General features: G+C 46.3%; 1 protein-coding gene across 3 annotated transcripts in view; it reads right to left on the bottom strand.

Moving 5' to 3' along the window:
- Window positions 1–3,454: 3,454 nt before the first annotated feature.
- The window catches only part of ARHGAP10 (Rho GTPase activating protein 10), a 325,048-nt gene continuing 300,637 nt past the window's right edge, over window positions 3,455–27,865 (bottom strand). For all 3 annotated transcript variants that reach the window (XM_045466135.1, XM_045466157.1, XM_045466146.1), the window contains 3 exons: window positions 14,738–14,890; window positions 13,487–13,578; window positions 3,455–4,189 (listed from right to left, as the gene is read on the bottom strand). In XM_045466135.1, the coding sequence (XP_045322091.1) occupies window positions 4,101–4,189; window positions 13,487–13,578; window positions 14,738–14,890 (334 nt within the window). In that variant the 3' untranslated portion in view covers window positions 3,455–4,100. The remainder of the gene's footprint in view (window positions 4,190–13,486; window positions 13,579–14,737; window positions 14,891–27,865) is intronic.

Here is a 27,865-nt window from a genome sequence, read left to right on the forward strand (position 1 = left end):
GCCCCGGCCAGTCAAGGAAAAAGAGTGCTGACAGGCACAGTCAAGGAAGACATTTGCAGAGCTTGGAGCAGGAAAGCCGTTTGAGGACATGCTCCTGGAATGACATCTTTGGATAGGAGGAAGGAAGGAAAGTTATGTGGCTCAGGAAGATTAAAAAAAGGCATGGAAAATATCTGGCTGAGAAAGGAGTCATCAAGACCAGCATTGAGAGATTGGAGGGGAGAACAGTCAGAAGGTGAGAAGGGGGCCAGAACCGAGGTGAATAGGGAACAAAGACAAGGGCAAGATTACAGAGGCAAAGTATGCCCTTGGGAAGGAGAGGAAAGGGCAGACCATGTAGAGGGAAAGCCGAGGAATGGCCTTTGGAAAAGTACCTGGACGAAAGCAGTGAGTGGCCAGGAGACAAGAAGGGGGACAGAGACTATTCCCACCACCAGGGTACCCTGCTGTCTGCCTTCTCCCATTTCCATTTACCAAACTCTTTCCCGCTGGGCACCCTTCAGGCACTTATCTTTTGTCACAACATCTCAATGAGGTTGGTGCTGTTCTCTATTGCACAGAAGGGGACTGAAGCATAAAGAGGCAAGTTCACTTGCCCAAGGTCACCAAAGTATAAAATAGTAAAAAAAAAAAAAAAAAAAAGATTCAAAATTGGTTGTTTGTAACTCAAAGCTCACACTTTTTTTAGCCACTGTCTTAGGTCCCTGGAACTGCTGTAACAAGGTGCCACAAACCATCGGCTGCAAGTCCAGGAGCGAGGTGTTGGCAGGGCTGGTTCCTTCTGAGGGCCATGAGGGAGGGATCCGTTCCAGACTTCTCTTGCTTGGCTTGTGGACGACTGTCTTCTCCCTGTGTGTCTTTCCACATTGTCTTCCCTATATGTGTGTCTGTCTCAGTGTCCAAATTTCCCTTTTATAAGGACACCAGTCATATTGGACTAGGGCCCCACCCTACTAACCTCATCTTAACTAATTACACCTGCAACCATCCTACTTCCAAATGAGGTCACGTTCTGAGGTGCTAGGGGTTAGGATCTCAACATACGCATTTTGGAGGGGAGTGCAAATCAACCCCAAACAGCCATTGTCCCTTATTGGCCCCCAGAGGCAAGATGGTACAGCAGAAAGAACATGTAGTCCGCTGACTGAACCTGAGCAAGGCTCTTTGTCCTTGAGAGCCTCCATCTTCCCATCCATAAAACGGGATAAATTCTCCTGGCTCATTCGATCACTGTATGGCAAGAATGAGTTAACCATCCTTTACTGGCAGAGTCCACTGCTTTCCCTGCCCATACCTGCAAGTGCACATGTTTTTGCTGCATAAAGGAAGGGGGAAAACCAGTACAAGGTCTTTAGCTCTAAGCTCACATGGCCTCTTCTTACATGGTCTGCAGAACAGGCCCTGGGCGATGAAATCAGATGCAAGCCCCACAGCCAGCCCCATGGCAAGCAGAAACGCAGCACCTGAGTGTCTGTTTTCGTCCCCAGTCCCGTTGGTGATTGTCAATGAATACAAGCTGGAGACCCGTTCTGAGCGGCTGCTGGATGAGGTGGGCTGAGGAGCCAGAGCCCTGTGGACGCTCAGGGGATTGGCCACATCCATGCAGCAGAAACGGAGAAACAAATACACCCTATTTCTCTTCTGGGGAAACGAAGATGATCTGCCAACGTAAGAGCACACCTCCTGATCCCGTTACTAGGCATACCCTGGGCCAGACCCAGAGGGAAGCTCCCTACCTGAAGGCCTTGGCAAGCCTGGCCACACCGGTCCTGTTTGCAGAGGAAAGCACCCCAGGTCCCCTCTGGCGTTCCTCCCTCGACAGCCACAGGAGGGGACTGCAGGGCTTGGTGCTGTCGGAGCCCTTGGATTCAGCATGTTCTGAGGCTTCGTGACCACCACACTGGCATCCTACAGAACACAGATGGCCCTGACAACAGAGGTGCAAGTGACGGTCATGGTGGGAACAATACAAGGAATAGCAGCTCCCATTCACTGAACACGTACTACATACCGGGCATCCTACTTGCATTAGATCATTTCAACCCAATCCTCTGGGCATCATTTTCGTTTTAGGAGGAAGAATCACAGAATCAATTTAATCTACCCAAAATCACACAGGCAGTCACACTTCGTAGCAATTTCCTTGATCAAGCGTGTGGTGGTAAACACACTTTGGGAGTTGGTAGTCTGACGGATAACCGTGGGTGGGGGTGCACCTCACCGTGAAAGATGGAAATCTTCTCCAAGCAAGCAAATAAATCAAGTCCTGGTGCAGTGGGTCTTATTGTCAATGCCCTACAGGGATATACCAATTAGGAAAACTGCCAGGAAATCACTCCCAGTGCTATACTGAGCCCACTCCAACTGCCCATACGTTTGCATTTTCCCGCAGAGGCCTTTTGTAAAGTGGGACACGTCAGTAACTCCTTCTCATAAGCCAAGTTTCCCTTCCGCCTCCCTTAGCAGTGGGCATGCACAGGAAGTGATAACTCAGAAAACAGGACACCGGGGCTGGCCACTGTCGGGCAGCCCTGGGCTCCTCGGCAGTCCCAGGACTTTCCCAATGGACAGTTCAGTACTGTAAATTATGCTGCACTGAGACTGTCTTGATGTAAAACATGGATACTTTTCAACAGGCCCATTCCCCTGTACACCCGTCACCCCAAACTGAACACTCTACATGGTCCGTGTAGGTGAATTCAAACCTGAGAGCCAGCAAGCCTTGTATCAATTCATCTGGGGACGATGCGGACACATCTTTCTTGTGACAAATTATTAGGAGTAAAAGTTTGACAGGCTGAGGAACCTCCCGTGGGGGAAGAGAGACATGCCACGCCCCCACAGCAGGCTCTGTGGTGGGGCTGGCTTCAGAATGATGAGGCTCCTAAAAATGAGTCCCACACTCCACAGGACTCCAGAACAGAGGACAGAGAGGAATTCGGCTGAATCTGTGCCTGGAAAGAATGAGGAAGCATCACAGTGTGGCCCACCCACAGGTGGGGCACCATTAAGTGTAGGGTCGTGGCTGAGGCCTGACAGCCACCCTGCAGCCGGGCTTCAGGCAGATGGAGAGACTAGTGCTGAGGCCTGGAAGACAGAGGGAACACAGGGCAGGGTGGGGACAGACTTGCACGGTGAAGCTAGTCAGCGGGGGGCCGGGGGTGGGGTGGGGCGCAGCCTCAGCCCCACTTCTGCTCGGGAGTCACATGGGCCATGGGGGAAAGGCCTGTTCCGGTGGCTGGAGGAGCCCCTCCAGGATTTCACACGTCAGGGAAGTCTGCTGCCCTCAGGAACACGCCCTGCTATGAATAAGCAAGGCTCCTTGTTAATAAATTCTACCTGCGTGTGCCAACGTCAGAGGAAAATGAGTTTCTATCCACTGGATGCCAAATCATAAAACGTTGCAGAGGGAATGAATTCCACCATCTCTTCCCCCACATTATGACACAAATCAAATAGTAAATTACATTTTATTTCATTTACAGAGACCTTGGGGCAAAAAGGTGGTGTTTGGGAAACAGCACACGGGTGAGAAGCACCAAGGAGAAGCCTGTTATAAATACGCCAGTGTGCTCTAAGTAGAGTGAATGTGGGTCCCAGCGGTGGCCATCTAGGAAGGAGCGTCTTTCTGCTGCCCTGTGGGTTTGGACCAATTCCCCGCCTGCCAGCGGCAAGCCCCCTCCACACCACATCAACCAAAGCCAAGAGCACAGCCTGCAAACACCACGAGTAAGTGCAGTTCCCTTTTACATCTCAGCAGCACGTGTGCAGAGAAGTGCCTGGTGGGATGATCACCAACAGGGGAGGCTGGGCAGGCAGAAGACTGGATAATTAAAAATCACAGTCCAAAGTCCCCAGGCTTGACAAATGAAAAGTCCATTCCGCGAATCCTGCTACTCTTCTCCCACTCCACAGATCTACGCGGTTCTGTGCGGTGCGCCCGCTCCCCCCACCGCTGGCGGGATGTCTCCCTCCCCTCCCCTCAGGTGCCAATCCGTGGTCTGAAGTTCCCGTGTCCAGGGGGCTGTGGGTCCCGCCCTGGAGGAAGAAGGCAGGTTCCCAGGAGCCAAAGGTCCATGTGGGGCCTCGCAGGCCGGACACTACAGCAGCTTGACATAATTCTGTGGAATCAGCCCCCTCTTGCCATTCAGAGTCCCTTCTAGCCAGCCAGGTTCCCTCGAGGTTTGCACTGAAAAGGAAGAGAAATTGCTTTTTACCAAAATGTCCCCAAGTACTTGCTCCCTGTGGAATTCACTGTACTGCTGGGTGTCTTAAAGGATCAACCAGAAGAGAATGGGGCCCATGTCTGGGATGTCTGGTTACAAATCTGCACAAGGGCTATTTATAGGACCTGCCCCCTGGCCACTACAGACCTCATGCAGCCCCTCTCGGCAGCCTCCTAACTGGTCCCCGAGCTTCCAGCCTGCCTGGCTCATTCTGATCCGCTATGCATAAAGGAGCTCAGCGAACTCTCTAGAACACAGAGCTGATCATGTCCCCCCACTTAAAGTCCACTGTGTCCAGGAACAAACCCAAGCTTCTACTCGTCTGATGCACAGACACCCAGCCCACCCGAATCTCCAGTCTCCCCTCACTCTCCCCACCAGTGCCATGCCTTCCACCTGAAATGCCTTTCTCCCACCTCTTCACCAGGTGATTCTTCCTCTTCAGAGACCTTGAAATGCCCCGTCCTCTGGGGAGACTCCCTCGGCCATTCCCAGCACTCATCAGGCCTCACAGCGTCATCTGGGCACTTGTGTGTCTGCCACACTGGATGGGGTGCTCCTGAGGGCAGGGCCTAGGCCTAACATACCCTGGGCACGGTGCCTAGCAAACTGCAGGTATCCATAAATATCCATGACGGATACAGTAGAAAATAACCACAGGCTGGACAGCAAAGGGCATCACCAGGGTTTAGAAGTAAAATATAGACGCATCTAATAACCCCCGAGTGTGGGCAAGCCGCCACTCGGGCCTTGACCACAGCCAGCTGTGTGCGGAGAGGCGAGGGGAGGTGTGGCCTAGGCCAGCACACCAGCCCAGGAGCTGGCTGAGCAATGCAGCTGTGATGGCGATCCATAAGAAGAACTACTGGGCATCAGAAGCCGGCATACACAGACATGTACACAACACACAAAAGCTTCATCAAACAACACCTCCCTCACTATGTGCAATGCACTCTCTTTATTCTATTATTCTGAAATGCTGACTGCAACTCAGGAAATGCAGTTCATAAGCCACTAACGTGTGGCAGCCCACAGTATGACCTCCGCACAGCTGTTCATTCAGCTCTGACGCTCTCCTCCCGGCCTATATATGCCTGGACAACGCCTCCTCACCCTTCAGATATCAGCTTGGGTGTCCGTCCCTCTGAGATCACTCCTAGTGCTCCAGACTAGGTCAGAGCACCCAGTTATACACCATACATGTTCTGTGTGTGTGTGTGTGTGTGTGTGTGTGTGTGTGTGTGTGTGTGTCAGAGAGACAGAGGGAGGGAGGGGAAGGGAGGGAGAGGGAGATGGACTGTCTCCCTTCTAGTCTAGGTTCTAACATGAGACAGGGACACCGCACCCCGAGCACCATGCCCAGCACGTGAGGATATGTTTGAAGGATGAACAGCGAAGGAACTAGATACGTGCTCTCCAGGCAGTCTGGCAGCAAGTCCCCCTTGGCCTCTTTGCTCCCTCACTGATTTCCAGCCTGACGCTGTGCCTCAGAGCAGCATTTTTAAAGGCTCCCACTTATTCCAACCCACCCAAGCTGGCAATACTACCAGAGCAGCCACCAGCAGGGGAGGGGACTGGATGCCGTGGGAAAGACCCCCAGGGGTTGTGCAACATGGGGACCTCAATGGAAAGGGGCCCCAGGCTCAGGACAGAGGGCCTGGAGGGGACTCCCAGCTGACAAGTGCTAACCAGGTGCGCCGGGGGAACTACTTAACCCTCAGGGCCCCGCTCAGCCTCCTCACCTACAAGATGGGGTTACAGCACTTGGCCTGTAGGACTACTACAAGGAGGCCGTCAAATAGTTTATGGAAGAACACCTTGGATGTGCTCATTGTTTCTTCTCTGATACACACACACCAACGCCCACTCTCACACGGAGTAGGTATTAACGGACACGGGCTGAACAGAAGAGAAAGAAAAGAAATTTCCCATAAAGCTAGGGGTGAAGGAGGCCCGCACACAGGAAACCAGGCTAGGTCGGGAATCCTGTACCCATCCTACCGCTAGACCAGGGGGTTTATCCATACCTCATCTGCTTTCTCTGCAGCTCTTAATTCCCCAAAGTGTAGGAAAGAAATGTCACCAACTTAGGGGACTGAGAGGACCTCTTACAGTATCCAAGAGCTTGGAAGTGGCAAGGGCTGACAGGAGGGCAGGAACGGGTGGAGGAGTGCAGAGCACCCATAGCTGGGCCTCCCCAGGCACAGGAAAGTGCCTCGGAGGTTTCAGATGAGGCCGGTGAGGGTCTCACCACGCTCCTGGGAGCGTCAAATCCCAAAATGGCCATCCTAGACTCCTTGCTGTACTTCACTGGTCAAACCATTTCCTCCAATGGCAATGTGATAGTTTCACGTGTCAACTTGGCTAGGCCATGAGACTCACACGTTATTCTAGATGTTTAAATGTGACGAACAGGGAAACCGGGCAGACTGTGAGTAAAGCAGATTACCTTGCATAATATGGGTGGGCCTCATTCAAGAAGTTGAAGGCCTTAACAGAACAAAGCCTGACATCCCTCAAAGAAGAGGGAACCCTGCCCTTGGACACAGACAGCAACTACTCCCTGGGTCTCCAGCCTGCTGGCCTATCCTGCAGATTTTGCATCTCCACAACTACATGAGCCAATACCTATCTATCAAAAGCGATTCACTCATTCACATACACACTCACATCCTATGTGTTCTGTTTCTCTGGAGAACCCTGATACAGGTGGTTTTGAAAATAAGAACCTCATTTTGGGAAGATTTTGACTCCTAGAGACAGTGAATCTAAGAGAAATGAGATGCTGGCTGGAACTCTGGCTCCCTAATGACTGGGAGATCCTGGATGACCTACTTCCATCTCTCATGACCTCCATGCTCCTCGTTTCTAAAAGACAGGAAGCGATCTGAAGTTGCTGCTGAGATTAAAATGAGACACTTTACATGAGATGTGATGCCAGGCACACACCATGTCCATGCCCCTGTCCAATGCAGGCAAGTAAATGTGTGTGGGTCTCAGTTTTTGTCATGCCCCTGGTGCCCGTCCCTGCGGGCTGTACACTCCCTGCCTGTCTCAGTCCAAGAGCTTGGCTCTCCTTCAACTGTGGAGCCCCTGTCAGCCTCATGCTGGGAGAAGGCCATGGGCACAGGGCGAGACAGGTGTTATGAACTGCATGCTTGTGTCTGCCCAGGATTCATGCATTGAAACCTTAACTGCCAGCGGGACGATATTAGGAGGTAGGGTCTTTGGGAGGGATATGTGTTAGCTGAGCTCACGAAGGTGGCATTCCATGATGGAAGTATCCTTGTAAGAAAAGACAGGAGAGGATCACTTCCTCTCCTTCCAACCTCCCTACCACTACCCCATCCCCCCCGCCCCCCCACACACAAACCATGTGAGGAAACCGGGAAGAGAGCTCCCACCAGAACCCGACCACGCTGATGAGAATTCCCAGCCTCCAGAATGGTGGGACATACATTTCTGCTGCTTAAGCCACCCAGTCTGTGGTATTTGTTACAGAAGCCCCAACTAAGATGAAGGGTATGGGGCCAGGGACCCCAACTAGCACTGAAGAGTAGTAAATACCTTCCTCAAATGCTCCCAAAGCCACTAGGCATGGGAATGGAATGGGGGGAGTGAACTAAAGATAGTTCCACCAAATTCCCTGACGTTGGGCTGCCACCGGCCACAATTCCCTGTCGGGGCCAGGTCGGCAGCTCCAGCACTCAAGCAAGAGGCCGTGGAGAGGCAGCTGCTCACTGAAGACCCCCAGGACACAGAGGGAGACAGTATGGCAGTCACTCAGCAAGCACTGGAGAGCACTAACTATGTGCCCGGTGCCGTGGAAGGGCCTCGGCCACACCCTGTCCTGCCACATAGAGCTGTGTGGTCCTGGGCGAGTCACACATCCTTAAGAACCCAATCGTTACGTGATGACAATTATACCAATGCTCCCTAACGTGTGGTTTTTTTTAACTGTTGTAAAATATGTAGTACTTAAAATTTACTATTTTAATAATTTTGAAGCGTGCAATTCAGGGGAATTAAGAATATTTGCAATGTTGTGTAACCATTGCCACTATCCATATCCATTTCCAAAATTTTTACATCTTCCCAAACTGAAGTTCTGTGTCCATTAAACACTAACTCCTCACTCCCCACCCTGAGTTCCTGGGAGCCTCTATTCTACTTTCTGTCTCTAGGAATTTGCCTATTATAGGGATTTCATATAAGTGGAATTCTGCACTATTTGTCCTTTTGTGACAAGCTTATTTCACTTAACATAATATCCTTAAGGTTCACCCATGCTGGGGCACGTATCAGATCTTCATTCCTTTTATGGATGAATATTCCATTATACATATATATGCCACATTCTGTTTACCCAATGAACACGTGGGTGTTTCCACCTTTTGGCTATTGTGAAAAGGCAGCTGTGAACATGGGTGTACAAATACCTGTTTGAGTCCCTGCTTTCAATTCTTCTCTGTATCTATCCAGAAGTGGAATTGCTGGATTCCATGGTAATCCTGTACTTAATTTTTTTCCATACTGCCTTCCAACAGCTACATGTAACATTTTACATTCCTACCAGCAATGCACAGGGGTTCCAATTTCTCCATATTGTCCCCGATACTCGTTACTTTCTGAGGTTTTTTTTTAAGATTTCTTAATGTTTACTTATTTTGGGAGAGAGTGTGCACTCAAGCAGGGGAGGGCAGTGGGAAAGAGAGAGAGAGAGAGAGAGAGAGAGAGAGACCAAGACAGAGAGAGAGACTGAGAGAGAGAGAGAGAAGAGAGAGAGAGAGAAAGACCCAAGCAGGTTCCACACTGTCAGCACAGAGCCTGATGTGGGGTTCGAACTCAAGAACTGTGAGATCATGACCTGAGCTGAAATCAAGAGTCAGATGCTTTACCGACTGAGCCACTCAGGTGCCCCCAGAGGGTTAGTTTTTTTGTTTGTGACTTTAGATGTTTTTTTGATTAACAGCCATCCTAATGGATATGAGGTGAAATTTCACTGTGGGTTTTCCATGTCTTTGTGAATTACCACCCCATAACAACAGGGGCACGAGAGCTAGAGACAACAATAATTTGCAAGAAGCTTTCTCCAGAAGAGAATATGGTGGGATTTTTTCTAGCATAATAAAAACAAGATGTAAGACAAATATTCAAGTCACTGAAGCATCATCATAATATAGTGAATACCCAGAACCCAGGTGATGTGTGACTGATACAGTGGCCTCGTCCTAGGCTTGTCCCTATGCCATCCCCTCACCAAAGCCCCTTCCTACCCTGAGGTGATCAGGAGCTTGAATGTTCTATTTCTCATTCTCTTACCCTGGCTCTGTTTAAAACACAATCTCATCACATCTGTTCATATCTCTAAATAACAGACTATTTATTTTGCTTATTTCCAAGCTTAGCCAGAACCACATTATATACTCTTCTGGCACTCCCTTTTTTTACTTAATATGTAAAGGTTCCTCAAGGTTAGGAATAGATCTAGGAGTACAATTGTTGGGTTGTGGGTTCTGTACAGATTCAACCTGCCAAGATAATGCTAAATTGTTTTGCAGGGGTTACTCTTTATATATTTGAGACCTTTAAAAGGAATCACCAGAAGCTTCACAAGATCAACCTGGGCCACACCTGCTCTCCAAAGCATCGGATCAATCACATATCCAAGTGTAAATGAACAAAGTCTAGGAAGTGCGTCTGAGAGATGGCCAGGTCCTAGAAATCCTCCCACCAGGGGCCCCTCTGGTCCTGCCCGGCAGCCTGTGGAGGGATGCCACTTCCCACTGACCTGGAGGGTCTACCAGCTGAAGGGCCGCCTACCTGAAAAGAGAGCAAGACTAACTGGTCACCATGCTAAAGTGTTTCTGGAGTTCCCAGGCCAAAAGAAAAGGGAAGGTCCATATGACAGTCACAGGAATATAGGCTGCTCTGAGACTTTGCAAACACTGCCTTCCCTGGGGGATACGGGAGGCATTTCCCCTGAACAATGGTTAAGCACTCGTGTCTACCATACAGATCAATCTTTAGCCTAGAGTTTAAGCCCATAACTAAGTCCAGGTCCACACAGTAAGAGCAAAGAGCAAGGAACAGCTATCAAGCTACTTAATTACTACAGATCCCTTTCTCTTCCACACTCTGGTTTAGGGTTTCTTACTGTTGTATATATTACAAACCACATAACTACTGACAATGTGGCTCAGGGGCCATTTTGACCTGGATTTTGTCTTTACCGAAGGCCACTGAATGCCATAAACCAATTTCCTTTGGTGCCCATATGAGGGACAAAAGAGGATTATTCTGCAAGAGCATTTAATGACAGCTGCAAGACTCCAGTGGACAAGTGGACACAGCAAAAGCGTCTTGGGCATTTTAGGGGCCTAAGTATTGCTGGTGTGCAGAAAGGGTGTGTTCCCGGCCACATTCCTGTGGGCTGTGCTATAATGGTGGCCACCTGGAGCTCAGCCTTGCTCCACAGAAGCTGAGGCTGGATGAGTTGCCTATCTGTCCTATTTTGTGTCAGTCATCAGAAGGGAAGACCCCAGTCAAGGAAGTGCTTCCTTAGACAGTTTCTGAGCAAGCACACAGTTTTAACTAATTATAAATTCTCTGCAAAGAGATCATGCACAGCGATGAAGGTGCAAACACATAAAAAAGAATAAATCCTGTTCAAGGGCCTTTGATTTTCTGTACCCTTTAAGAACCAGCCCTAAGACACAGCAAGTCTGATGGTGGAGGCTCTGAATGCATTCCACTGTGCTTATTTGTACCACTACCGGAAGGCCACAGGGAGGCACGTGCAACACAAGCAGCTCACATAAAATAAGATGCTCACACGCTTGTGTAGGGAGACGGTGTCGACCCATCTGCAGAGCAGCTGGCCTTCAGGAAGAGACAGAGGAACAACTGAGACACCCTGGGTGCCCCAGCCAGTGGTCCAAACAGGGCTGGACACCAGGACTACAGAGCACTGAATGTGAGGGAGACAGGCCTTGGCTCAAAGAGGAGCCCGACCACGGCACACCGTGGTGTGCCAAGAGTGGCTCCCTGGTCGGCAACGTCCTCCACAGAGGTCTGTGCTGTTCTCAAAGCCCTACCTACCCATGGCCCCAAATGCTGTCCTACACTGCATCACTCTTGTAGACATCCTCGAAGATTCGGATGGAGAATCTGATACACAGAGAACTCAAAGAACTTGCCCAAAAGCACAGAGAAAGTAGAAAGGCCAATCTGCTCTCAGGCAAAATAACTGCAGAGTTGGCAATGCATAGATAGATCTCTGCTAACTCTCCTCTTTCTAAACACAATGAGATACTGGTATGTGTGTACACACATGTATACATGTACGTACATACGTGTGTGTGTGTGTGCGCATGCAGGAGGTGTCCCTGCACCCAGTGTGGTTCAGACTGCCCTAAGTCCTTGCCAGTGATGGGTTTAAGGTGGGCACATGACCTTGTTCTGGCTACTGAAACATCAGAGCAGGTAAATTAGGAAAGAAGTTCTAGAAAAGTTTCTTTCTTTCTTTCTTTCTTTCTTTCTTTCTTTCTTTTTTTGAGGGCGGGATGGAGGTAGAGAGAACAAGAGCAAGTGGGGGGTGGAGAGGGAGAGAGAATCTCAAGCAGGCTCCATGCTCAATGTGGAACCCAATACAGGGCCCAATCCCAAACCCCTAGAATCACGACTAATTGAAAGTTGGATGCTCAACTGACTGAGCCACCTCCTTCTATTAGGGTCGATGACTGGGCTGTGGCAGCCATCTCATCCCCCCTGGGGATGCTGGCCAGAGGCCCCTGCCCACAAACTGTGACCACAAGCGGTTCAGCAGAGATGGATCCACTGTGGTCTTGATGATATCTTTGAGAATGTGAATTAACCAACCCTTCCGGACTTATCATTATATGAACTAATCCATCTTAATGACAATTTAGCCATTTGTGTCAGTTTCCATTACTTGCAGCCAAAGGCATCCTAACAGATAACGCCTTCTACAAAGGTAAATATCTCTCAAATGATACAGTCTAAAGGATTTCAGAGGCTCCCAGTCAAATCTAATCACACGACGGACAAATTCACCATCATTTCTCAGATGAGTGGGTTTCAACACTACTGTCTCAGCATTCCTTCATGCCATATGGTATGCCAGTATGTGACAGGGTTAGAGTAGGTGGCTATTGTACCACGCCATCCTGGCAAAATCACAGGTATGTATGTTATGGTGATAGAGGAATGATCTTGCTTCAACTCCAAGAACAAAAGTTCTCCATAGAGTATAATTCTTTCATATGTAGGGTTTTGCTGGTGGTGCTGTTTGTTTTCTGACACTATCTAGAGTCCCTGGCTCTCAAGAGTACATGTCCTTCATATATAGAAATCTATTCTACAGGAGGCAGTTAACTTCCTTTCTAAAAAACCACCACGAGCAAATGCTACATTACTGACAATATACCACTAGGCGTTGTATTCCTATATTCCATATATTCCACACATTCTGGCTAATCGACCATTGCATTCCAGGCATCTAAGACCCTCACTGTCTCCACAGAACTCTTTTGGGCAGTCCCACCCCCACGCATCACTGTTTCCACAGCAACCAATGAATTTCATGATGAGCAGGGCTGTTAAGGAAGATATCAAGAGACTGGGGGAAAAGAGATAAACAATGAACCAGAGGAGAAATCTGTGAAATATTAAGCTGGGCACAGATCCTCCATGCATGTGTATGAATATTAAAGACTCAGATAAAATCCATACCCTTGTTTCAATATGCAGAGGCAATACCCAAATCTAGAGATTCATACACTATTCAAATGAAAAAAATCATGTAAAGCCTAAAATATTAAGAGAAACTATAAACCAAATTTTTCGACAAGAGTATACTCTTCTGTAACTCAGACTTGGCAAACCTGAAGCACTTAGGAGGCTTGGCGGGGGACTCTGGGAGAAGCAAACAAAGGATGCAAATCAGAAGTATCGAACTCCCAGTGGCACTAGCTTCTTTACATCAGGAAAAAGATGTCCTGAACGAAGATGCGCAAGAGTTAAAAGGGTTGGAGGATAAACAAGATGAAACCAGAAGTTGAACTCCATAGCCCCCCGCCGGAGTTCCGTTCCTGGCAGCCAAAGGGGCCAGCTCTCTCCTGTCCAAAATGTCAAGGGATAGATTTGTGCTCCTGACAAACCCACAGCCCGTGGCTAGATTACAGACATTCTGGGGAGGACAGAATACATGCTACTACCAAGCTCCCGCTAACACTCACCATCCTCAAAAATTGCTCCTATTTCAAAAGATAACTCTGAGCTGTGTTCTGCTTCACACGGATATACTGCTCGAGCCTTCCGGTTGACAACGCTGAAAAGGGAACGTGCAAGACACAAATTAAAATATGAGAAACCGGGAGGGGGAAACCTCACCTTACCCCAACCCTCCCTTCCCAAATCTCATTTATATAGCACCAGTGGGACAACTCCTTCCAAAAAAGAAAAAGAAAAAAAAATAGCAGGGAAGTGAACAGCAGGCGGAACTCCAGCACTTGATTTTCAAGTAAATGATGGGTTGCAAATTCGAATCTATCTTCGGGGAGCTTCTCTGAGAAGCTTTCGATGAACCTCTTCACCTAGTTGTCCTCTCTGCCTGGTGGGATGCCCTTTCCTCTCGTTCAGCATTGTCAGAGCCACAGGGTGTGTTTATTCCTAAGCCCTTAGTTTACCTATTAGGGGAGGCACTACTATCTTGAGACAGAAGGCCAGGCGGTGAAGGGCAGAGGCGCACACACACCAAGTGACTTCAGCAGTGCGCTGCCGACATCAATCTGGCAAGACTGACAGTCTGCTTCCCACGTCACTCTGGAGGGAGCTTGTCGTTCTGAGTTGGGTCTCCCCTGTTTGACCCCCTCCCTTCTGCCTGAAAAAGGCATTTCAGGCTCAGCTTCTCACCGCTCGTCAAAACACCCTCTGTGCCCTTCTGGGGAAAAAGCACACAGGCGAGGATGGAAAACATGCTGTTAGCCAGATGCAAACTGCAGCAAAGGAAGCGTCCCACCTCACTGGAGTGGGGGGAGCCACTGATGATAAGAACTTCAGCCTACCCCCCAGGAAGAAGAGCTTGCTGGGCCAGCACCTCTGGCTTCTGCACAACTGGCCCATTAAACGGCCACGTTAATTCCTGTTCCCAATGCCCAGTTTACTTTCCTTTAAAAAACAGCGTGTGTTTTATATTCATGGATGAGAAATTCTTCCAAAATAAGCAGTTTCATAAATGCACAACAGGCACCAAAAAGACAGAGTAGGACAGCAGGTTCGAGCAGCACTCACGTAGAGCCAATTTCTCCTAACAAGCTACTTGCTCTTGAACCAACACACAGTCAGAGACAAGGTTGTCGATGTTGTCCACGAGGTCCAGGAGGCCGGGAGAACCTGAGCAAGCCCCATGCGAGGAACACAAGAACCTGCTCAGGTTGGTCAAGCCCTTTCTGCGTGCTGTCTTCCACATCGTTTTCCAAACCCCGTACCTTTCAGGCGGCTTGTCCACTATGGTGGTGGGAAGAGAAACAGGGGAAGGCGGTGGCTTGGGTGAAGACGGTGTAATCGCTGGGCTGCAGCTTGGGGTGGTCGGGGACTGCGTGTTAAGCCACTGGACCATGGGTGATCGCGTCTGGCAGGGGCTACAGGTGGAAGTTTGAAGAACAGGATTAATAGTAATAAAGGCAATAGAACACCAAATACATGAAACTGCATTCCTAATTGGCTAAGATGATGGCTTCCTCATCTCTCCTGATGACCAGAAGAGACAGAGTTCTCATTGTATCCTTCCTGGTCTTGTAGCCCCAAAAGCCACAACCCAAAAGTAGAGATGCCTAGTCCTTCTCCAGGTTTGTGGAGATCGAGTCTTGCCCATCCTAGCACCAAATCAGTTCACTAATTAGGACACCAGAATCCAACTGCCAAGACTAGCTGCTTGGACTTTTGAGATATTCGTGTTTTCTGCTTTTAAGGAAAGTGTCAGAATCTACAAACTCATTACCTGTAGCTCCAAAAATTCAAGACATGGTCTATTAATGTTTAAAGCCTTTTCATCTGGTTGTGTACACGGAACAACTCAGAAAAAAACTGCAGCCAGGAATCAAGATTCCTCTAGAGCAGACCACAGACAGCATTTGAGACAGAAACCCATGAGCAGCAAAAATCTTTGATGACCTTAACGTTTCCATTTAACTCTCATTTGCAAATTAAAAAAAAAAAAAAAAGCTAACGTATAAAGGTCAGTGAACAGACTCATGGAGGGGCCTAAATGTAAAAGAGAGTTCTATAAATATGGATTGATTGGAATTAAATTATGTTTCAGTTATCTCACACTGGAGGCTTGTGACTTAGTATATGAAGCTCACTTTAAAAGCACAGCGATGGAAGCTTCTCATTTCAATTACACTCTCAACACACATGTATTCAATGGCTGCTACATCCAAATGCTCTTCACCTCAAATTCACCCTCTTCAGCTAAAACCAGTTTCCATGAGCAGCTTCCTTATCCTTCCACATTCCTGAGCATTACCTATGGTTCTTTCTTCTGTAGCACAGCTAACATCGAGTTCTATCCATTTTTACTTCCAAGAGCTCCCACGCTATTTATTCTCTTCTCTACCTCCTCCTCAGTGTCAGGAGACTCCCTTTCTCATTGCTTCATGCCTGTGTCACCTCTGTGGTCTCCTGACTAAGCCCCCAGTCTAATTCCTCCCACTTAGCTGGCTCGGCCAGCCACCCTCAGCCACCTGAGACCCAGTCTGCCCCATCCGCCTACCCAAGAACTAGTGTGCTCCCCAATGTACCCCCTCCATGTCTGCTCCCCCAATGGTCCCCCACCCTGTGCCTCAGGTCTCTCCTCACCAATCCGGCTCCCCAACCCCTCTGCCAGCCCTGATCTGTCCCTTCCCTGGCTCAGCTCCAGACCTTCCTGCCCAAATGCTTCTCCTTTGGACTAAATTACAGATCTTCTCTGAAGGCCCATCCTTGTTCTGTGACTGTTTCAGATATTTCTCTTGCCTTTGGGTTATAATCAGGTCTTTAACTCTTTCGGTAGACCTTACAGATCCAGGCAGAGTGCTGGGCACATGAAGTCTTCCACGGACATCTTAACAACCAATTCAGACATTCTACAACTAAAACTGGATTTTATAAATCAAGTACATGAAATATTGCATTACTGACCTGATAGGTATTTAGTACGCTAGAAGGTTTCCTACCCTTTGCCCAGAAAAGGGGACAGGGGCTCACATTTAAAAAACATTATTTTTCGAACAATTTATTTACAATCCCCCTATCCAGCCAATTCATTTGGAAGTCATAAAACCTATTTCATACCAAGCAAAGAAACCTATAAATCTCAAATGATCTGTACTACCAGCAGCAAAAAAGTCACTCAATTCTTTATCAGAAAATGAACCTTAAATGGTGTCTTACTAATCAAAAGGGAGAGGATGAGGGAAGGTCTGACAGAGAATTTAAGACCACACTTAGCCAAACAATTCCCATTTCATCTCCCAGACATTATTCAAGGTGCTTCTGGGGTGGTGATGGTGGAAGATGAGATGTTTTACCACACCCCCATCAACTCGTTCAGGTCATAAATAGCGTAGTGATTAAATGATGGCCATCCATCTGCTGAGAGGGAGGACAGCTACAGGATGAAGATAAAGTAACAATGTGACTATATTTACAAGGCTCTTAAAAAATAAAGATCATAAATTTTATAGCTATTATCTACTTAATCTTTACATATTATTTTTTTTTAACATGGCTTTGTTTTTTTTGGTAAAGGAAAAACACTCCTTGTGGAAAGTGAAAGAACTGTTGGAACGGCAGGTGCAGAAAGTATGGGCCTATCCCTTTGCTCAGCTTTCTCCATCCTGTCCCAAAACAGGGACTCAGAATCAGCAATCCTGGCTCAGGGTCAAGTTCTCAACATTAACCTTTTTGTTCCTTTGTTTTCTGTGACCCTTTTGTTGTCCTTCAACGTATAGATGTGCTATGTGATCCAGCACTCAACAGGCCACCAAGATAACCGTTCGGACTTCCCATTTAGACTTAACGTTTCTGTATTCAATTTCCTGGGTTTTCCCCACAATAGCTCAGAAGCCTGACCCCGTTACTTCTCCTTTGGATTTCAGAATCCCACATGGCACAAACTTTGCGAGGTGGAATATTCCTAACAGGCAGCAAAACCCAAGTCTGGAAACAATCTCTATGGAGAGGAGGCATAAGAAGTTACCTGGAGAATGGGAAGTCCTATGAAATAAGAGACCTATGTAGTAAAACAAAATTTGGAAAACAAACAGAGTAGATGCTTGGCTGGATACAAGAAACTTTTCACAGGCTTCTTCCGCTAAGAAGGAGGATAAGGCATAAAGTGATCAAATAAATACAAAGTCCTAAAATGAGTTCTCACTTCAGCCAACAAAGGTCAGATAACAATATGTTTCATAGGTGTCTCCCAAAAGCACACTGTCCGTATCTTTTTGAAAGCAAGAAATGATCAGCATAAGCTGCTTTACCTAAATCACCTCCTACTTTTCAGAATTTGGTGTGGGGTTTTTTTGTTTGTTTGTTTGTTTGTTTGTTTTGGCGTTTTTTGTTTTTGTAATGGGGATCAAAAACTTTTCTTTAACTACAGTTGACCCTTGAACAATGTGATGGTTAGGAGTACCGACCCCCATGCCGTCCAAAATCCACATATAACTCTTGATTCTCCAAAAACTTAACCCTCATTAGTTGCCTACTGTTGACCTTTGGAAACCTTACCAATAACAGTTAATTCACACGTTTTGTATGTTACATGTATTATATGCTGTATCCTTACAATAAAGTAAGCTAGAGGAAAGATGTTTTTAAGAAAATTGTAATGAAGAGAAAAGACAGTTACACCACTGTACTCTATTGAGAAAAATCCACACCTAAGTGGACCTGGACAGTTCAAACACACCTGTTCAAGGGTCAGCTGTATTTAATGGTTAAAATATACTACTTATATTTTCCCAAAAAGCAATGAAGGAAAATATTAGCTTTTAAATAAAATTTCTGATATTCTCTTTCTCTTCTTTGATTTAATACATTTGACAGAAACACTGGGCATTTTGGAAATGGCAGCCCCCACCCCCCCTCGCCTAGACAAAGGACTCCATTTTTCTCAGCGTGAGCCCTAGAAGAGAATTAAGCCCTAGGGCATCCATGTATATCAGTCACATCTCTCCTATATATTTAGAATAGTTCCAGCTACCTATGTGGTAGGAGACAATTCTTGATGGGTTTCTCGTGTTCTGCACTTCTTACGACTGTTCTGCACTTCTGCCTTTGTCCTAGACTATCTTTACAAGGATGTCTATTGGGCAAACAGCCTGGGAAGACAGAGACTGGGTCTCCTCCTAGAGAAAAAAGCAGGCTTTAATAACCACCATGAAAGATCTGGGTTTCCTAAGCTCTGGGTTCCTCTTGTTTTTTTGTTTTGTTTTGTTTTTGTTTTTTTGTTTTCGTTTTGAGAGAAAGAGAGAGAGCGAGCACGCATGCATGGGGAAGGGGCAGGGGAAGAGAGAGAATCCCAAGTAGGCTCCACACTCAGCACAGAGTGCCACACAGGGCTCAATCTCAGTACCCTAAGATCGTGACCTGTGGCAAAATGAAGAGGCAGACACTTAACCAACTGACCCCTGTACTCTCTTAGAACACTCTATGCAGGTATCCTCCACCCGTGGGGCACCACCCTTTGTTAACTGAGGGTCAAAGAGCTGATACTGTGAGCATTGCTACCTCTGTAATTAGTAGTCTTTTCACCACGAGTCCCGTGTCTTCTGCCAAAATCCATGAAATCATAGCAAATTTGGTAGCTTGTAAGCAGAGTACGATTTCAGACTTTAAAGTTCTTGACATTATCATCCTTGGGAGAGTTGAGAAAACACTCATCCCCTCCCCCCCCCTTTTTTTTTTAAAGTCTGTGGTTCAGAGGAGAATCCTAGTTAAAAAAAAAAGTCTTTTGGGTTAAACCAAAAATGATGGGTAATCTAAGAATAAAAAGCTTAGTACCTGCTAAAACATAAGGAAATATTTTGAGTTAAGCATTAAAAAAAAATTATATTCTTTTTCCTGCTGCCCCTTTACAAATTTTTGATGAGTAAGACTGGCATGATCACAAACCACCAATTTTATTTAATGATGAGCTGCTACCAATTTCAAAAAAGTACCTAAATGCCACATATTTCCTGAGAGCCAACTTGTGGTTTGCAGAAATGGAGGCCGAAGTCAACTCTTCCTGAAAAGCTCAGAAACCACATTTACCAAAACAGAAATAAATTAAAGAGAAGTACTAATATCTGTCTGTTTGCTATCTTCCTAATTTCATGCACTAAACTGAAAGAACCTTCTTCCAAAAGTAAAACTCCTCTCCGTTTTCAGTGCACAGGAGCCAATATCCCCACCTTCCTCTGAGGAGGAATGTTTCCTTCTCAAAGAAAAGGAACAAATGGCAACAAGAGTGTTTCTAAAGACACATAAAGGTTTCATACTGCTCACTCAGAACCTCATTCCTGAAACTACTTAGGCTGAAAGTCTATCTGGCTATCCCTAAGGCAACGGTGGGGCGGGTGGAGGGCTGGAAGACATAGCAGAGTAGAATGTGCATCTGTGAAAGGGACGAGAACCTTCTTTCCATAAAAAAAAAAAAAAAAGAAAGAAAGAAGAGAAAGAAGAGAAAGAAGAGAAAGAAAGAAGAGAAAGAAAGAAAGAAAGAAAGAAAGAAAGAAAGAAAGAAAGAAAGAAAGAAAGGAAGAAAGAAAGAAAGAAAGAAAAAAGAAAGAAAAAGCCACACTGTTGCTTTGGAGTCTGTATTGCAGGGAAAGGCCCTGCAGCTTTCACAGTGAGGAGGAATAAACCCTCAAAAACATAACATTATGACAGTAGCTGTGTATGTATCCACTTTACAGTTTATATTTATAAACTGCAACAAATCAGCAGTATGTGCCGCTTCTGATTCAAACTGTGACCCGATCTTTTCCAATACCAGACTCTACGCTCCATGCATATTAAAAACTTTTTGGCAGCAGCAGAACACAAGCATTTCAGAAATGGGGGAGGGGAGTCAGGACCTTAACTGTTAAAATTCGACAACAGCTGCACCAGTCACCAGAGAACGTCTGTATCTAATGAACATTTCTTGCATAACATAGACAGGTCAGGCTTTGGGCAGCGTGGGAGATACAAGTGCCTGATTCCAGGCTCTTGGAGCAGTGACAGAGGCCATAGAAAAGGGAGAACACATATCAAGAAACGATTGCTTGTGTGAAGTGATTAAATCCCCCAAGTACCAAGATATTTGACTATGATTATATGATGTCAGAATCACATCAGAAGTTTGTGTCAGAATGAAAGATTTTAAAACCTCATTTGCAAGGTCTCCGAGCAGAAGCTAACACATTAGTGAAATGATCTTTCATTCCAGCCTGGGAAACGTACAGCATAAGTCTAGAACAGCTGTCCTGGGCAAAAGTGTTTGAAAATGTTAATAAAGACAGAAGGAAATATTGTAGATCGGTATATTATGGGAAATCTCTGTTCAAATAAATGCCATCATTATTCCTTAAGTGCCAGAGAGGGAGAATTCCACAGCCAGTACGTTTTTGGTTCCAAATGAGCATACTGAGGGGGACAGCAGTAAGAAATGCAAGCGCCTATGACAAGAGAGTCACCATTATCCAGTGCTGGGCAAGGAGGCCTTCACTGCCCATTAGGAGAGCTGGACATGGACCTTGTTCACTCATCATTCACGGTCTGAGAACTACCTGTCAGGCCCCATGCTAGGCCCTGGGGACACCCAGGGGACTGTGACATCTGCTCTCCATGAGTGCCCAGTCAAGTGAGTAGAGAATGACAAGCTGATAATCATAACACAGTGTGACGAATGCCACGCAGAGAGTTGCCCAGGGTCCTTTGGGAGAACGGAGGAGGAAGCATCTAACCATCACGTGGGCACTGGGAAGGCTTTCTGGACGAGGTGGCGTCTGCCCTGAGCTGATGCTGCCAGTGTCAATATCATCACCTGTCCACACCCAGGCTCCTGCTAGGCACAATTTGCATATGCTGATTCACTTACTGCAAGGTATGCTTCCATTCCACATGAGACGTATGAGAAGACCATCTCAGAAGGCTAAAAGGGATTCACTCAAGGTCATGTTGGTGCTCTGGGCACCTGGGTGGCTCAGTCGGTTGGAGGTCCAACTCTTAATTTCAGCTCAGGCCAGGACCTCATGGTTTGTGGGATCAGGGCCCAAGTTAGAGCCTGCTTGGGATTCTCTGTCTTCTCTCTCTCTCTCTCTCTCTCTCTCCTGCTACCCCTCCCCTGCTCGTGCACTCTAACTAAATAAACATTAAAAAAAAAAAAAAAAAAGGTTGGGTCACCTGGGTGGCTCAGTCGGTTGAGCATCCAACCCTTAATTTTGGCTCAGCTCATGATCCCAGGGTAGTGGGATTGAGCCACATGTCAGGCTCCACGCTGAGCACAGAGTGTGATTAAGATTCTCTCTCTCTCTCTCTCTGCCCCTCTCCCCTGTGCATGCGCTCTCTTTCTCTAATTAAATAAATTCATTTAAAAAAAATTTTTAAAAGAGGTCATGTTGCTGCTAAACTCCGTTTTGACTAGACTGCATGGAGCTCACACCCTCACATTCTTCTGGGTGGCTGGAACAGAATACAAGGAGAAGAATGGAGAAGGAGGGGAGTCAGACCTACTCAGGGGGCAGGACCGTGTGCTGAAGGACTGTGATTACACCAACTGCAAGTGCAGTGAGTGCCACCATTCCAAAGAGGGACCTGGGTTCCAAAGCCAGCTACGGCTAATCTCCTTATGCTTTCTCCTTTTTCTGTAAACACAGACGACACTTCTCACTCGCTAGAGGCCGTGGCCAGGAGCAAGAGAATGACTTCAGAATGCCTGTTGGAGGCTGCTGCACGGTGGCACTGTTAGCCTTGGCTGAGGGTCACCCAAAACTAAAGCTTGCATGAGTCTCACACTCCCTGGTCTCAGCTTCCTTCATGAGAAAAGAAAGGAATCCTTAACAGGTGAAGTGGCCAAAAGACTTGAGTGGGATGCTAGGTGGGAAGTACTGAGCAGGGCCAGGAGCAAGTGAACACTCAGGAAGTGAAGCCTGTATTACCAGCATCAGGTAGTTTGCAGGCAGATCTCACCTGTGCTTTTCAGGGTTCCATCTTCACTAACAAATCATTTTCTTTGCCTGAAGACAACGTATAAACTATATCAAAGAGAAAAAACCCACAGATATTAAGTGGATGTCATCATTTAAAAAAAGAAGTTGCTGAATGCAATATGGTATCCTGGAACAGACCCTGGAAGAAAAGGGCATGAGTGGAAAAACTAGGGAAATCCAAAGAAAGTCTACAGTTAACAGAATTGTACCAATGTGAATTTCTTATTCTTAATAAAACTACCGTGGCTCTGCGTAAGATGTTAACAGTAAGGGAAGCTGGGTGAAGGGTCTAGAGGAACTCTGTAGCTTTTCTGTAAATCTAAAATTATTTCAAAATAAAATTTTTATTTTATTTTAAGGGTTTATTTATTTTTGAGAGACAGCACAAGCAGGAGAGGTGTAGACAGAGAGGGGGAGACAGAGGATCTGAAGCGGGCTCCACATTGTCAACACAAAGCACAATGTAGGGCTCAGACTCATGAACTGTGAGATCATGACCTGAGCTGAAGTAGGATGCTTAACCGACTGAGCCACCCAGGTGCCCCTAAAATTTTTATTTTTAACAATAGGTTGTAAAAAATAAAAAAGAACCCCAAATAAACTCTTGATTCAGTCAAACACTAAAGACCTTTTGAAATTACGATCACACTTTGAAGACATCCAAAAACCATAAGGAAACCTTTTGCTTGCTTTAGTGACAAGAAAAAATTAGTAAGGGTTACATTTAAAAATCACCTGCACTGCCCATCTTAAGGCAGTTAATCTCACTTGATACAACTGGGGTATTTTTTTTCTTTTTCTTTTTTTTTTTTTTTGAGAGAGAGAGGCAGGGCTTACCTGGAGGGGGCTCATGCTCACGTGATGTGGGACTCGAACTCATTAACCATGAGATCATGAACTAAGCCAAAGTCAGATGCTTAACAACTGAGCCACCCAGGTGCCAGAAACTAGGTTTTAAGAAAAGTTGTTCTGTTTTTTTCCCCAAAATGATTTGTTTTATTTATAGATTAGATAAAAGTCAACAAACTTTTTCTGTAAAGAGCCAGAGAGTAAACACTTTAGTGTCTGCAGGCCATACAGTTGGGTCTCTCAACTCTGCCATCACTGCTGTGCAAAAGCAGAGACAGACAAAACGAAAGTGCCGGGGTGGCTGTGTTCCAATAAAACTTTACGTATGAAAACCGGTAGAAGTGGGCCACAGTGTGCTAACCCCTGCATTAGATGAGCCACATGAGAATCCACTTTGGAGTGGACAGCTAAGGGAGATGAAAACAATGATGGCAAACTCCCCAGGCTTGAGAAGCCCCTGCTCCCTGCCCCCTCCATCTCCACTGGCTGTGTGGCATCGGGCTCCCAGGTGTGCACCAGAAGCCGCTCTGCAAAGGCCCAGGGCTTGCCCGCAGCAGCAGCTCTCCTGACGAACTGCTCATGATCGCCTCCCATGCACGGGGGAGACAACAACACATCAAGCCAGCACATAAAAGCAATTAGCTTGATCAGCCTTGAGTAGAAAGTTTTTTGCAGGAGGGGTGTGGGCAGGGAGAGGAGAAAGAACACCACAGGAAATCACTGGAGCATAGATAAGACAAAGCCTTTTGAAGTTAGACACGGCCACACTGAACACTCAGTCCTCCCTACTGTGGGATACTAAGGCTTCTGGAGAGTTCCCTCCTTAAGGAGAAAGAACACCACCGCCTGGTCATCATACAGCTTACAAAGGTCACTCCAAGGGCGATCATTTTCTTGGCATTTACTATAAAAGAACTGTCTTAGAATTACATCTCTAACTATTCTTTTGCTCGAATAGTGTTCCTTGAATCCCATTTTTCTTTCTTCCGGATGATCGCTGGAATCAGGTAAGAAGGTTGAACTTTAGCTTGCTAGCTGAACAGAAAAGGAACTGAAGCTTCATTTCAGAAAATCATGGGGCATTAGAGGTCTCGGCACTGAGGTCCTGCAGGATAACTGACAAAAATGTTTCTGCCAGCTCACTTCTTACGTGGAAAACAGCTGCCACCCAATGTGAAGCCTGAACATATAAAACGGGAGCTACCAAGCGCAGCTCCAAAGGGGTACAACACTACTCGGCTAAGAAAAATCCTTCAGTTACTTACAAGCTGTTTTTATGAGTAATGTGTTGTAATGGGAGAGCTACCCATAGTGCTCAAAAGAATCTACAGAATGACTGGGTCCCAGCAGGTGCCCCAGGCCTTGGTCATGCAATACGCAAAGGCCCTTTACAGAGCGCCTGGGTGCCTCAGTCGGTTGGGTGTCTGACTTCAGCTCAGATCATGAGTTTGAGCCCCGTGTTAGGGCTCCTCCCCCGCTCATGCTCTGTCTCTCTCTCTCTCCTTCAAAAATAAATAAAAACACTACAAAAAAAAATTTTAATTATGCTCAGAAGTTGGCTCCTTTCTGGACTCTCTTTTGGGGGATTGGGGACTTAGAGGGAGTAGAAGCTTTTTTTTCATCAGTGGCTGGTGGTTAGAGGCTGTAGAGAAGGCTTGATTGGGTACTTATTCTCTTGCATTTCCCAGGAGGACAAAGGAGCATTAATTACTGGGGACCACCAGACTTTGTTTTAGCCGCTTTATAAAATGGTATTTCATCTTAATCCTTACATTAACCCAGTCAGGTAGATATATCTTCATTTTTAAAGATAGTGAAACCAAAGCACACAGAGGTAGGAAAATTTCCTCAAGCCACAAGACTAATAAGGGACAGAGGTAGAGTTTGTCCCTGAGCTGTCTGCCCCAGTGATCATGGTGCCCTTAGACTTACTCTACTGTAAGGATTGAAATGACCTCGTTGCATATGCGAGCATTGTTTGAAGTGTGGGTTTCCCCTGGATCTGAAACCCAGTGAGATAACAGTGGCTGTGCCCTTGTTTTGAAGAGGGAGCACTGATCCCACATTAGGTCAGGTGGCTTTGGTTTAGGATTATCTGTGGGGAATAAACACTTGAATCTGATTGCTGCATGTTCATCATGCCACACCTTTGGCCGAGATTTGGGGAGGAGGGCATCCCTCCTCACCAACAGAACTGAGAGGCTTGGAAATCTGAAAGTCTGCAACAGAGCAGCATTCATAATTTTTTAATGAGTAATGTGATATCCAGTTGTCTCTTTAACTTCAGTAAAGGTCTTGAAGCTAATCACAGGACCCACATACTTGACCGCCAGCCATAAATGTCTGCTCACACTCATTTTTGGGGGTACAATTTTTGTCCCAGATATCTCCTTGAATCTTCTCTCCAAGTCTGTACAGAAATGATGCCATACCAACTGCCTAACGTGCTCACATCCTTCCATACGTATCTGTGTGTCTTCCTAGGATATTTTTGGTATTTGTATTGTGTACTCAGATTTGCATGTGGCCTAATTCACGTCTTCCTTTGTGCTGTCACTTATAGGTACTGAAATCCAAAGGTTTCATTTTCAGTTGATAATGTTGATTGCTCACATTAACTTTAAAGCCCCATAATGAAAAGTTGACTTTCCAAAATGAAGACACACGTCTGAATTTTGTTATAGCTTTTGTCCTGCTTAACACTCAGAGAAAACAATGAATTCCTCTCATTATTATTTGTTTCATTGGTTTTTGTTGTTATACTTTATCATTTTCTGTGCATGGATTGGTTGCCTGTGCCTTAATATCAAAGTGTAGTCAGGGACGTCCTGAGTTCTCTGTAAACTGGTAGAGAGTTTAGGCTGGTAAAGCATTGATTTTAGAGTTAGGATGGGCTTTCATATCCTCATTCTGCTCTTAGAACCTTGGAGACTTTATATAAATTATTTAAACAAATCAAGGCCTAGCAGGATTATCTGTTGAAAGGGAATAACAGCATCTGCCCCTCTGGGTTGCTGCGAGGTTTCAAGGTATCACATATACTAAAACCCAGTTCCCGTTCCCCTTGGAGCTCCAGGTGGCCGCCTGTTTGGATTTTCCTTCCCTCTGAGAACCTAATTTGATATTCTTAGTTTAAGTTGACCTGACTTCCTGGTTCATCAGTTACATAAGCTCCTTACTAAATAGCTCAGGGAAATAGCCTCTCTAGTCCTGGGGAAGCCTTAGGGGTTGGCCTGAAGTTGTCTTATTACTCCTGGTTACTGTGTTTATTCCAAGGGGACTCAGCTTGGACCTCCTCTTCCTCTCAGTGTAGGAACCTCTTTTGTAGAAGCCTCTGAGAAAAGGGCCTTTATTTTTTTTTAATGGTTTTAAATGTTTATTTTGGAGAGAGAGAGAGAGAGAGAGAGAGAGAGAGAGAGAACACAAGGAGGGGAGGGGCAGAGAGAGAGGGAGACACAGAATCCAAAGCAGGCTCCGGTGTCCCAGCTGTCAGCACAGAGCCCGACTTGGGGCTCAAACTCACAAACTGTGAGATCATGACCTGAGCCGAAGCCAGACGCTCAACCGACTGAGCCACCCAGGTGCCCCGGAGCATTATTTAAAAGGCTGCTGTGGGCTCAAGGCAAGGCCACATGCTCCCCCTGCTCATTTGGCTCCATTCTGCCTTCACTTGAGCCATCTTATCTTAGGCTTCAATCTTTCTGAATCCACCCGGGGACTTTGCTAGTCACTTTGGTAAGGAGAGGGGAGAGGGGAGGGGGGGAGTGGGAGGGGGCCTGGCTTCCAGTTCACTCCTCATACTACGTGGCACCAAAAAGGACACCCTTCCATATGAAGGCACTAGCTACCCTAGAGATCTCAGTCAATGTAACTTACCATGTTCTATAACCAGGGCCAGCCTATAGGTAAACAGAGGAAAGCAATGCACTTACTAGGATACAATCTCCCCATTAACCACTAACAATGCTGGAAATTCCTATGATGGGCGATTTGTCCTTCGCCAGATCTCTTTTTAAATTTACAGAGCTTTCTTCCCTTTGCTACAAAAGTACTCTGTGTTCATTTTAGTCAAGTCAGGGGGGAAAAAAAAAACAGATGTGGGGGAAAAAAAAGTTTTAAAAGATAAATTCCTTATTTTCTTTTTAAACAATGATCATTTCAAGAGAGGGAAAAACATGAGATAGCAATTTCTAGGGTGAACTGACTGCCCCTGGCCCAAGAAGGGTTGGGAGCTGTAAAATCAAGAAGTGATGGGGTTGAAGTAGCCCTCCCTGAAGGGGTGGAAAAGACAGTAAATGGGAAGAAAATGAGAGGAAGAGGAGGTGGAGACAAAGCTTACCTATGACCGCGATCTTATAGTTTCTAGGTGTATGCCAAATTTCACAGACATCTGTTAAAAGTTGTTTTAAGGTGATTAGTTTTCCAAACTTCAGACAAATCACTCATGGTTTGTCATGGTACACCAAGGCACAAATCAAACTTCAAAGGTACTGTGAGATCGCCCACCAAATATTTTCATCAACTTCCAAAAAGCAATCATGGAACCAA

The sequence above is a fragment of the Leopardus geoffroyi genome, chromosome B1 (genome assembly GCF_018350155.1).
Source record: "Leopardus geoffroyi isolate Oge1 chromosome B1, O.geoffroyi_Oge1_pat1.0, whole genome shotgun sequence".
Lineage (NCBI taxonomy): Eukaryota > Metazoa > Chordata > Mammalia > Carnivora > Felidae > Leopardus > Leopardus geoffroyi.